The 12,347-nt window shown below is 40.2% G+C and overlaps 1 protein-coding gene across 10 annotated transcripts in view; it reads left to right on the top strand.

Moving 5' to 3' along the window:
- dmd (dystrophin) overlaps positions 1-12,347 on the top strand; it is a 493,723-nt gene that overhangs the window by 281,032 nt on the left and 200,344 nt on the right. For 9 of the 10 annotated variants that reach the window (XM_048268223.1, XM_048268225.1, XM_048268222.1 and 6 more), the window contains 4 exons: positions 9-156; positions 2,336-2,467; positions 11,543-11,692; positions 11,812-11,892. In XM_048268223.1, coding sequence (XP_048124180.1) covers positions 9-156; positions 2,336-2,467; positions 11,543-11,692; positions 11,812-11,892 — 511 coding nt within the window. Of the gene's footprint in view, positions 1-8; positions 157-265; positions 320-2,335; positions 2,468-11,542; positions 11,693-11,811; positions 11,893-12,347 lie in introns of those variants that run through there. The other variant, XM_048268230.1, reaches the window with a different exon arrangement.

The raw sequence follows: 12,347 nt of genomic DNA, 5'->3' as shown, positions 1-12,347 counted from the left end.
ATTTCTAGATCCACAGACTTGCAGAATACCATTTCAGAAATTCAGATGGATCTTGATGACTTCTTGTCTTGGATAGACAAGGCAGAGGGCATTGTCAGAGAACCCCTTCATCCTGGAGACTGTGAACAGCTCACTTCTGTACTGCAAAGAACCCAAGTAAGATTTAGATATGTATTCCCAGGGTCTGGAACTATTGGGCGGAGCAAACTTGAATAACTAACTTGTTGTAACGGATGCCAACAAGGCAGAGGGCATTGTTAGAGAACCCATTCATCCTGGAGACTGTGAGCAGCTCACTTCTGTACTGCAAAGAACCCAAGTAAGATTTAGATATGTATTCCCAGGGTCTGGAACTATTGGGCGGAGCAAACTTGAATAACTAACTTGTTGTAACGGATGCCAGCTAGCTTAGCTGTGCTTGTGGAACGTTGGTAATCCTCACTCCCTGACACCTCAAGAGTGCTGCTGGCATGCAAGCCAGTAGCCTGGGCTATTGGCTCAACTGTCAGCACGCTCGCCTCCCGATCCGAGGTGCTGCTGTTCGCGGGTTCGAGTCCGGGCGTGTGCAGGGCTGAATCGTGCAGGTTCTACACAACGCAGGTTACATTGTCATCTCTGTTCTTTTCAACCAGGACCATATTTAAGGTACCAACTTTCAGTAAGGATCAACCCTATGGGAATCAATGCACACCTTTATCACTAGCAGGTTAGACTACTGCAATGCACTTTTCACTGGTCTTCCCAAAAAACATCTAAAGAAATTGGCACTCATACAGAACTCTGCGGCTAGACTTTTAACTAAGACTAAGAAGAGAGAACACATCACCCCTGTGTTGGCTGAACTGCACTGGCTCCCTATTTCCTATAGAATTGATTTTAAGGTTATGTTAATTACTTACAAAGCTCTGAATGGCATAGCACCTTCATATATCTCTGAGCTTTTAATATCTTATCAACCACAAAGGAAACTTAGATCATCCAATTCTAATCTTTTATTCGTAATTCCAAAGTGCTCCACAAACAAAGTGCAGAAGCTGCTTTTATCCATTATGCCCCAAACTATGGAACACCCTGCCTCTGTACATCAAGCAGGCAAGTTCAGTAAATATTTTTAAAAAAGATCTGAAAACTTACCTGTACAGGAAAGCTTTTAGTTAACTCATCTTATCCTGTAGACTACTTTTTCAGATTATTCTACATCTGCTGCTATTGAGGGCTTAGCCAGCTAGAAGCAGATGGGCTCCCCTATTAAGTCAGGTTCTGCTCAAGGTTTCTTCCTGAATATGGGAGTTTTTCCTTGCCACAGTTGCCATATGGCGCAGCTTGTGGGGGTAAGAGGGTTAAGGCTGCCAGTCGTATGACGTAATTTTCTATATTTTTGATATGTTGCTGAGTGGATTATAAACAGCCCCAGCAATGAAGAAAAGTGATTGATAATGACTGACTGACTATTATTGTGTTACATGCTTCAAATGTAAAGCAGTTTGAGCTGCATTCTGTGTATGAAAGGTGCTATACAAATAAAAGCTTATTATTATTATTATTATTATTATTATTATTATTATTATATTATTATTATATTATATTATATTATATTATTATTATTATTATTATATTATATTATTATTATTATTATTATTATTATTATAATGCAGTATCAAACTAGTCTGCAAATACTGGCAAACAAAACTTCTCACACAAAACACGTAAATGAGAAAACATTGGAAAAAGTTGCTTTGTGAAATTCAAGCTTGTGGACTTCAATGACATGTCCTATCTTAAGTCCCCAGGGGCAGCCGTGGCCTACTGGTTAGTGCTTCGTACTTGTAACTGGAGGGTTGCCGGTTGGAACCCCGACCAGTAGGAACGGCTGAAGTGCCCTTGAGCAAGGCACCTCACCCCTCACTGCTCCCCGAGCGCCGCTGTAGCAGGCAGCTCACTGCGTCGGGATTAGTGTGTGCTTCACCTCACTGTGTGTTCACTGTGTGCTGAGTGTGTTTCACTAATTCACGAATTGGGATTTTAAAATGACAAATCGGTTGTTTCTATGCAAAGCTGCAGCGGAACACCTACAGTAACCTTACAAATTATGTTACTTTCTCTCATTCACTAATACATCTGCAAAATGTCTGGTAGCCTTCTAAGGTAGGCGTCAATGTTAACTATAACGGTAGCAAACTGGTTGCAAGATTGAGTGAAACAACATATGTTGCTCAACACAAGCATAGACTCACTATGTGTGTGTGTGTGTGTGTAAAATTAAAGTGTTTATTTCATCTTGGATGACGTCAAATATTCAGTCATTCTACAACAATTCACTGCTGTGTATTTTCAGGGATGCTTGAGTGACCTGCCAAGAAGGAGAGCATCATTGGAAGACATTCAGCATCGAGCAACCTCACTGCCTATAGAGCATAGCCAACTGCTGGAGACCAATCTCATTCCTGTACTATCCCGCTTCGATCAGGTATATTTCCTTTATAAATTTAATTTATTTTGTTTGTATAGCACCAGTAGCAACTGAAATTGTATCCTAAAGCCTTTTCCTAAATCATTATACCCATACCAATAACATTACAGCAAGTAAAGATTGAAAAGATCTTTCTAAGAAGTTTGCTACGGGTATTCTCACCTCGTTTGTATATACTGAAGCTAACTGACACACAATGCATCCAACATAATTTGCATTTGAATTGTTACCATCAAACCGTAGATACAGGGTCCCATGATATAATGAGATCAGATTGAAGCACTTTTGTTTATCAGTGCATCCTAACTAAATACAAAGCTTAAAACAGGATGACATATACGATGAAAGATTTTTTCCTTCTATCTGCTGTGTTGTAATGTGTGGACAGTGACGGACTGGGATCAAAAAACGGCCCTGGCGTTTGCTACACACCGGTCATCAATTTTGAAGAAAGATCATTGGACAAACACATTTATCAATTCCCAGCAGGCCTTGTTCCACTGTAACTTTTGATAACAAAACAACCAAATTAAACAGGTTTCGGGTAGAATGTTTTGTGCCCTATTATAACAGAGAGACACTGAGCACGACCCCCAAAAAAAGCCTAATATTTGGAACTAAATAAAAGAAACAAAAATTACACACCAACATGTACATTATCTGTAACATGGGTAATTTGTAGAACTCGTTTCAGTTTATTCTGTTTATTATTGATAATTTTTCTACCTTAAGGTGATTTTAATCATGGGACAACAATATGGGCTGTTGCTGAGCGACACTCCCATTGAGAGTGGGCAACATATTTTTTATCTGAACGATTTGGATACTCAGTGTGCTAGCAATGAATCAGCCAACCATCTGTAAGCTTCTGAAATGTTCAATAAAGATACCAGGATCACAATAGTGAAGCGAGGGAAAAAGAGAAGCTTCGTATATATTTTTACTCCGCTAAGTGTTTATGTTGAAACCCAAAATGTACATTTTGCTTAATCAAAAGCACAAAAAAACAACTAACATCTATTTTGACTTGCTAAAGTTGTTAAGAAGACATCGTTTTTTTTCCAGTAAACTGTTAGCTGCCATTACTCCATTGAGATTGAATGGGATTTAGCTAAATACAAGGATACAAGGATACAAGGAAGTTTATTGTCACATGCATATAGTTACTGGAAGTAAGAAATGCAGTGAAATTATGTCTGGTGTCAGCCTATTTGTGCATTAATGGGGGGCATAAAAATGCAGTAGAAGAGGGGTTTAGTAGATTAAGTGACAAGGGCTGCATAAGAAAGGTGGAGGAGGATTGGTATTGGGGGGGGCACCAACAAGGAGCACCCAAGAGCAACAGGGCAGATCTTGGGCAGATCCACGGCTCAAGGGGCTAACCCAACTGCCAGGGGTCTTGGTGTGTGTGTTGGGGGGATGACAAGGGAGATGGGATAGTGTGCTGTGTATGTGGGGAGAGGGCAGTGTGCAATATGTGTGTTGGGGATGTGTGTTGGAGAAGCTTCCTGATGAAATAATGTGCTGTGTATGTAGGGGAGGGGGGGGGGGCAGTATACTGCAAGTATGGTGAAGGGACTTACTATTGCAAGCAGAGTACTGTATGTATGATGTATATGAGTGATGACAGTGAAGATGTGTGTGTGGGCGGGAGGGGAGTGGAGCAGTGACTGTGTGTGTGTGTAGTGTGTGTGTGGGTAGGTGGGGGCAGTGTGCTGTAAGTATGTAGAGGATGTGTGTTGGAGAAGATCCTGAAGACAATGTGCTGTGTATGGGGAGGAGGGATTATTTATTGTAGCAAGCAGTGTGCTGTATGTATGTGAGGTGATGACAGTGATGATGTAAGTGTGTGTGTTTTTTGTGTGTGTGCTGGGGTGGGGGGGGGGCAGAAAGGCTAGGCAATCAAGGACATGGGTAGATAGATGGAGGAGAAATCCAAAATAATAAATAAAAAGTTCTATGGAGATGTGCAAAAGTTGGTTTGACGTGTTATGAAATAAGAAAATAAATAAAAGGTCTGTAGCAGAGGGAGAGGAATGTAAAAGTGCTAAGTGTCATGTAGGTGTGTGTGTGTGTGTGGGGGGGGTGGGGTCATGAGTGCTGAGGAGTGAATGAGTGCAAAGTCAGTATAGTGTGAGTTCAGAGCTAGCGGTGGTTTTTCTGACCCTTGTAAGTGGCACAGATTCTGGGGCAGATGGACGTCACTTGTTTTGGTTTTGACGCAAGATAACTAAATGGTGCATGTTCCCATGGTGATCACATGATTGCATGAAGACTCATAGGTAGCCTATGATATTTTATAAACAAATACAAAGCATCTTTTCTACGTTGTGCTTATGTTTATGTAGCATTTTTTAACCCTTTAGGCGCCAGAGTTTTTTTTTTTTTTAAACGTTCGATTTTGACATCTTCATTTCAAAAGGCTATATCTTAAAAGTGATAAGAGATAGAGACTTTCTGTAAATTAGAGAAATATTAAGGATGACCCAAAGTTTATGTAGGGATTAAATTTTCCTATCTTATTTGCATAGTATGACGTCATATGGTGGCGGCCATCTTGGATTATAGAATTTTCATGAAAAGTCATGTTTGAATGATAAAATGCACCACTCCTTTCCCCCCCAAAATGTCCCTCACCTTATGTATGCTATATTGCACAATACTGAATGCTCAGGTAAATAGTAAGTAGTAAACAAACTCTGTAAATCATTACTAATAAATGGCAGAAACAAACCGAATGCATGTAGCGGTGCATCAGATGTGCTACAAGAGCTGGCCAACCAGATAACAGACATAGAGAAAAAACACCCAGACTCCCTCACCATTATTTTAACAGTTTATCAACAATTTATCTGCAGTTTGGCCTCTCATTTACACGAAAACCCTGTTTTTATCACAGAAAATGATTAAAAACTCCGGCCAAAGTGGAGATTTCTGATAACGCTGTTTATGTGTTGTCGTGTCAACTGGGAGAAACAGGGTTTTTAGGTTCTCAAACGTCCCATTACGCGTCAGAAAATGCTTAACGTCACATGAGCGCTCTATGTTTACAGTTTGTTTGGCTACTGATCATGCATGCTATTAAGGTGGTACTCATTTTTACGTTTGTGCAAATGCTTTTGGCCTGTTTGCATTTGCAAATACAGTTCAAAAGAGAAATAGGAAGTGATTTGTTGCTGTTGTTGGTATTTTCGGGATTCTGATTGGCCAACGTGGGATTGTGGGACAGGTGCCTTGCTCAAGGGCACTTCAGCCGCGGCCCACTGGTCGGGGCTCGAACCGGCAACCCTCCGGTTACAAGTCCAGAGTGCTAACCAGTGGGCCACGGCTGCCCCAACTCACTGACACCTGTGACATCTAACATCAATTTTTGTAAAGACATTTGTGTGCAAACCAGGGATGGAAACTAGCACCCGCCACCCACCAAATGCGGGTGAATTTGTGTACTGGCGGGTGAATTTGGTCAACTTACCAGCCACTGTGGCAGGTAAATAAATAGAACTAGCATACCACAAATTGTACTAGCAATAGCACTTCACTTTTTGGCACTACCATTAAGAAACTGTCACTATGCTTTTATGTGCCACAGTGGTTCCCATTTTTAAGAGGCCACTTCATTCGCGTTTTCTGTGATTCACACAGCTGCGTGAAATGTATTACAACTTTTCGCCACGAGGTGGCAGCTTAAGTCTGCTGTAGCATTGCCGGTAAACAGGGCCGCACTGGGGGGCCAACACGTCGCAGAGGTATAGAGCTAAATTTGTCTCAATAATATTTGTATATGCGCAGAGGGAGATCCACAAATATTTCTTGATTTGCATGTGTGTTTTGATATCTACAAATAAAAAAAATCATATTTGTAACTCGTATATTGATTTTTACAAATATAGATGTGCACTTGTAAATAAAATGCCATTTGTAAAACCTTAATTTGTGAAATGTGATTCTGCATTTGTGGATCACCAGCACACACATTTTTCCCTTTCCAAAGTTTACGTTTTTGAGACGTTCTTCGCATGAAAGTCGCACAAATCCACACGTAAAAAAAACATATTTGTAACTTGTAAATTGGTTTTCACAATTGTAGATGTGTATTTGTAAATGAAATGGCATTTGTAAAACTGAAAATTGCCTTTGTGAAATCTAATTTTGCATTTGTGAATCACCAGCACACACAGTTTTCGTTTTTGCATTTGTGGATCAGCACACATATTTTTGAGACAAACTTTGCAGCAGAGAAGCCACCCAGATCCACAAGTAGCCAGCTGACACTTTCTAATCCAGTAGATGGCAGTGTTGTTCTATGGGACTCATAACACACAGAGCTAGCAAACCTAGTTCTTGAATCTTAACAAGTTACAAGTTACAACAAGCTTTTTGATGGGAAAGTGGTGTTTAATTTCCATAATCTTTGTTTAGTAAACGCATAGTGATATAGTGGTCATAGTGGCATTGGCAATGCATAAGCCCATTTATACAGTGTATAGAGATGCCTCTTAAATATTAATAATAGGCAAAATTTGAGCATTAAATATTTAAATATAATTTGATTATTACAAATAATAATGGATGAAATTCAAATTGGGTTATGGAAGAAGATTGACAGCCCTAGTCCCGGGCCGGCCAGAAAGGACGAATGAAGATGGGCAGATGTAGGTTGCTAGTGACAAAATATTAGCTTTCAGTGTGGTAGCCTACAATGTCTTTGTAAAATAGCCTTCTTTAATTAAAAAGTGTTTAATTCTTCCTGGTTCCCTACAACCCGACAGTAAACTGTTGCAAATTGTGTGTTCCCGTCACTCTTTCTCTTTCGTTGCTCTGATTGGTTTTTGGCCTCTCCTATTGCGTCCGGAGGCATTTTGATCGGTGTCCGTTTGGGAACGCCCTTTGGAAATGGGCTGTGAATTAATCTTCCCCAGACCCACTTTCAGTTACAACTGAGAAGGGTCTGGTGTCAACCGGGCTAGGCTGTTCGCAATTTGACTGATTCTTGAGCGGAGTGTTGATTTGCACGTCTTTTTTAGATGGTGAACGTAAATGAAGGAAAGCCCTCTAATTGGACGGGCAAGACTAACAAGTAGACGGGCCTAAGCCCGTCCAGGCCCGCCCGTGGCTACGCGTATGCACTAAATTAAGAAATATTTTCTAATCAGGAAAATGTTTAATTTATTTCCTTTTAGTCCGCGGTCCCATAATAGGCTTCAGTTGCCTGTTTAGCCATGGGTCTGTATGGAAAATGGCAAGTGTCTTAGTGCGCTTCGGGGGTGGGGGAGCGGCCCCACCCACTGCACCCCCATTTCCAACGTCACTGGGCAAAACCGCTTTTTCCATTTGCATTCGCACCGGCCAAGTGGCCATAGGAACTTGTGGGCGTAAGGAGTGATGCGTCGTTACTTGGTACAGGGTTTAAAATAGGTACCCACTCGCCTCGCCAAATGCGAGTAAATTAACTAACTAGCCTACATTTTGAAATTATTTGAATGACCCTCACTATACTGTCGCTTCAAGCATCCTGATGCTGCACACGTTTTGCTTTTTTAACACATTTTTCAGACTTTATGATTTAGCCTACTGACAGTCCGTAGACATGTAAGTGAGTGGAGGAATTAAACTGGAATGATGGAGAAGTTCAACTAGCTTTAACATTAGGCTACCGAGTTGTATTCGTGTCTCTCGTTTCAACAAACAAACAATGTTATTTAAAACAATGAACAAAGCAGATCCTTGATGTCCATTAAAACAGCATAGAGACTGGCTAGTCTAATCCAAAAATGGAAATAACAGGTCTTTGAATTGACACACAAAATTAGACTGTTGTAGGCCTATATCCTAAGTTAAAAGTTGAAAAAAAAAGTTGGGCATAAGTCACGACTTGTTGTAACAGAGGTACAGTAAATATTGTAGCAAATAGCCTATGGTGATGACACAGCTTTTAAAACATTATTGCAGGTAGGCAATGTTCAGACAGAAGACGGGCACTGCTTTCTCTGTTGGTATTTCTGTCCCTCCGAAAAAACTGTGTTAAAATGATGTTTTTAGCAGCCAAAATGTCTTTATTTTTTCCAGGGGAGAAACCCCTGGACCCCCGCTCACATCATCCGCACCCCCTCTCAGAAAATTCTTCCAACGTCCCTGTCATGACCTCATGAGCTAAACCATTAAAGCAACACCAAAGAGTTTTTTGTACCTTAAAATAATGTTTCCAAAATCGTTTCAGTGGTTCATCAACTTGTAACAGGGTGAACGACACTTCTGCATTCGCTTCGCAGCCCTCTATCGGCTATAACCGCACTATGTAAGATTGCCAGATCGGGTAGCGGATCTGTAGTTCGATGGAATGAGACATAAGAAACTACAAATTTGACTTGTGTTTGATGTCGCAATACATCGTACTTTCATAAATCATGCAACATATTCTACCTTGTCTGTGGACATTGTTATTTGCAAAGCCTGTGCTGGATAAACAAATACCGTGCATGCGACAGAGGGAAAATTCTTTGGTGATGATTTAATGAAAGCAAAACAAACATAAACAATACAGCCAGATGCCTCTTCATAAAATAACAAAGACACATTCATAAACAATAACAAGTTCTTATTGTGAGGCTGTGTGTCATTTGGAGCAGCATATTGGTAGGCTATATTAAAAGCAGAAGATTTTCAGTTTGCTTTAGGATTTAATTCACTTTTGGATTCTTTTATTAGCCTATAGTGCTAAATGTTGGGACTGTCGCAGGAGACGTACTGTAGGCCTATCAGCCATCGAAATTAAAGCTAATCAGGGGGTAATAATGTGGAAACAACTGAAAAAACGTTCGGTAAATATAATGTCCATACTGTAGCATACTGGCGCGCATAGACTCAAAGCGGCAAAAGCCGACGTTCCTAACCCTGTTCACAAGTGCCAACTAGTGGTTGTTTGGGTCATTGCAGCTTCACTGGGTAAAATTAAATAAAAGACGTGTGATTCACTTGAGAATCATGCTTGAAGCCGGACAATTGAAAGTAGAACCCACTGTAGCTTATTTCAGGATGACTGCATAAACATAAATCTAGCGAGATCTGTGGATCTGCGTTGTATCTTCACAGACTAATATTCTCATGTGAATAGTTCTCTTTTGAAGTGGCCCGTATAGCTATTTTAATCTGGCCCACGACACCTTCACAGAAAACTATGACACACTGCTATTTAGACCTGTGATGCAGACGGACGCACATCTACACACCCATTTGTTGTGGTGAAATATCATACAAACTCTTCATTCAAGAAATTACAAACCACACATCAGAATAAACAGCAGAATTTACCGAACACAAAGATGTAAAGAATCCCCCTATACAATCAGCTGTTCCAGAGTGGTCTGGTTTTGAAATTGAAGCAAATGTCTACATGGTCTTCAACTGTGGGCTTTTGTAATACACAATTTCATAAAATACAAAATAAGTGTTAAAAATATCCCCTAGAGATAACTGTAAATATTAAAACCAGAGTTGTTCAATGTAGTTTCACATGCTAAGCATGCATATATTATGTAGTTTCATATACAATGTACATATACAATGTAGTTTCACATGCTAAACATAAGTTTCTTAAAGCTGAGCTGTGCTTAAATTGTTCAGTGCATGATTTCATAACAGGCCAAATAGAAAATAAATGCTAAATGTTAAATATAGCCTTGATACCTGTAAATATTTGAAAAATTGGATAGTTGGATTATAGGATTTCCCAGAACTCACACCAACGAAGTCTTAAAGGAGCCACACCACTTTTATGACAAGACACTACGGCATATGAGTGTGGTTCCGCTGACTTTTAGTTTTGTTGCTACTGTGCTTGGAGGACAGTTGGTAGGTTTATGGCGAAATTCAGCACATTTTATTTGTATCACAATAATGCCGATAACCGGATCATTTTGGTTGCTATAATCATATCACATCACATTTTCATACCGTTTCTCTAGTGGCTGGTAAAAAAGATTTTTGACCACTTGCTAGAGAAACAGCAAGTGAACTCACATGTCAGTAACCCTTTCACAAATCAAACTTTAATTTGGTACGAGGTGTCAGGGCATGGCCCTGACCATGCACACCAATTTCCATGCCTCTAGGTCTCTAACGCCACCAACAGGTCAAAATGTATTATTTTCATCAGAGTTACAGGAAATTAGCTCATATCTCAGATATGCTTTCACATATCGAAACCAAACGTGGTACATGGACTTGGGACCCCATCCTGAGGACACATAATACATTTGGAGTCTTTTGACCACTTGGTGGGTGCTATAATCAGAGGAAGTATGCTCATATTTCAGCAACACATAACACATTCACGTATAGAAACCAAACTTGGTATATGGACATGGTATGAGACACCATCCTAACATCACAGAACAAGATAAAATACTCTGTTCATCTATTCTATGACCCCTTTAATACAGAAATATTGCTGTTTTGAATTAACTCCACCATCCACCCTCCCCACAGAATTAAAAAAATTGTGCCCCCATGTAAAACGCACATGCACCCTCTGTCTGCACTCTGCAGCCGGATCTGCAAGCAACATCCATCATGTCACCTTCACTCCGATGGGCAGTAGCTGCGTCACATCGTTCAATATTTGCATAACATAGACTTCTTGAATTAACAAAGGTTGGGGTGCAGTAGGAACCCATTCCAGGAGACGATGATTTCAATGACATATCTGACATTCCATTGGTTGGTTTGAATCATTGAAGAGTTTTGAAAGTGCACAAATGCCAGGAAAAGGACTCAAACAGAAGCATAGGACGTTCAGGAAAGTTATATATTATATTTATATTTATGATGGCCTTCCATGTATAATTGAGAGTTCATTAACTCTGACTCTTTTACATATGTATGGTACCTGCTCTTGTGCACTCCTTAGCCTTGACCTCTGGTACATGAATTAACCATGAGAAATCATACATTGTAATGCTGTGGTTGAAAATATTTTTTGTGTGAAGTAATTACTCTTTTAGTAGAGGTGTACATTTTAAATTGTTGTTTTTTGTGCAGTTGCATTTTTGTTTACATGTACATTCGTATTTGCAGATGGGTGTGGTGCTACCAGAGCGTGTTTCTGAGATTGAGAGGCTGCTGCAGGAGCTTGGTGTGTATCAGAAGCAACTGAATGAACTTTCCTTGTGGGCTTCTAAAACACGAACAAAGCTAGAGTGCAACCCTGATGCTGTAGACCCGAAGGTAAAGATAAAATATAGATATAGATTAAACATAAACAAATAAAGTGACTGTACACCATCAAACAGCAAAAATGTTATGAATACTGTTTGGCCATCTTGGATCTGTGTTTGTGCTTGTAGACTGAAGAGGAGGTGAAAATGAAAAAGTCTGAAGTGGAAACATTGCTGGCCAAAAATCGCCCCACCTGGCAGCCTGAGCAGGTTAGACAACATACAATGTCTCTTAGCACAACGACACAAGTTGTTCTAATGTTGATGCAGTTGTGGGTCATGGTATAGACGATAACTGCTGCCTAGAGTGCCAGTGAATGGGGGATGGAGAAGTGAAAGCAAAATGAAAATGGAGATGAACTCTGCAGTGCCCCCCAAATTGTTGTAGCTTACTTACAGCACATGAACATATTTGATACGCTGTAGTAATACCATACAACCAGGAATCAGGCAAGTGCAGAATATTTGAGTTGCAAAGTTAGTTCTGATTTTAAGGAATCCCTTTGTCTTAACAATTTGAATGCCACACTGTTTTCGGAAGCTTTCGGAGTGCAAGCTCTGAGAGAATGTATTCTGGTCAGGTGAGAGCAAAATTTAACTTTTTGGATGTCATACTACACACTAGAGCTTAGATCGGGCCCAAAAAATCAAGCCCGACCCTACCC

The sequence above is a fragment of the Alosa alosa genome, chromosome 17, assembly GCF_017589495.1.
Source record: "Alosa alosa isolate M-15738 ecotype Scorff River chromosome 17, AALO_Geno_1.1, whole genome shotgun sequence".
Lineage (NCBI taxonomy): Eukaryota > Metazoa > Chordata > Actinopteri > Clupeiformes > Clupeidae > Alosa > Alosa alosa.
This window is presented reverse-complemented; position numbering and strand designations above follow the sequence as displayed.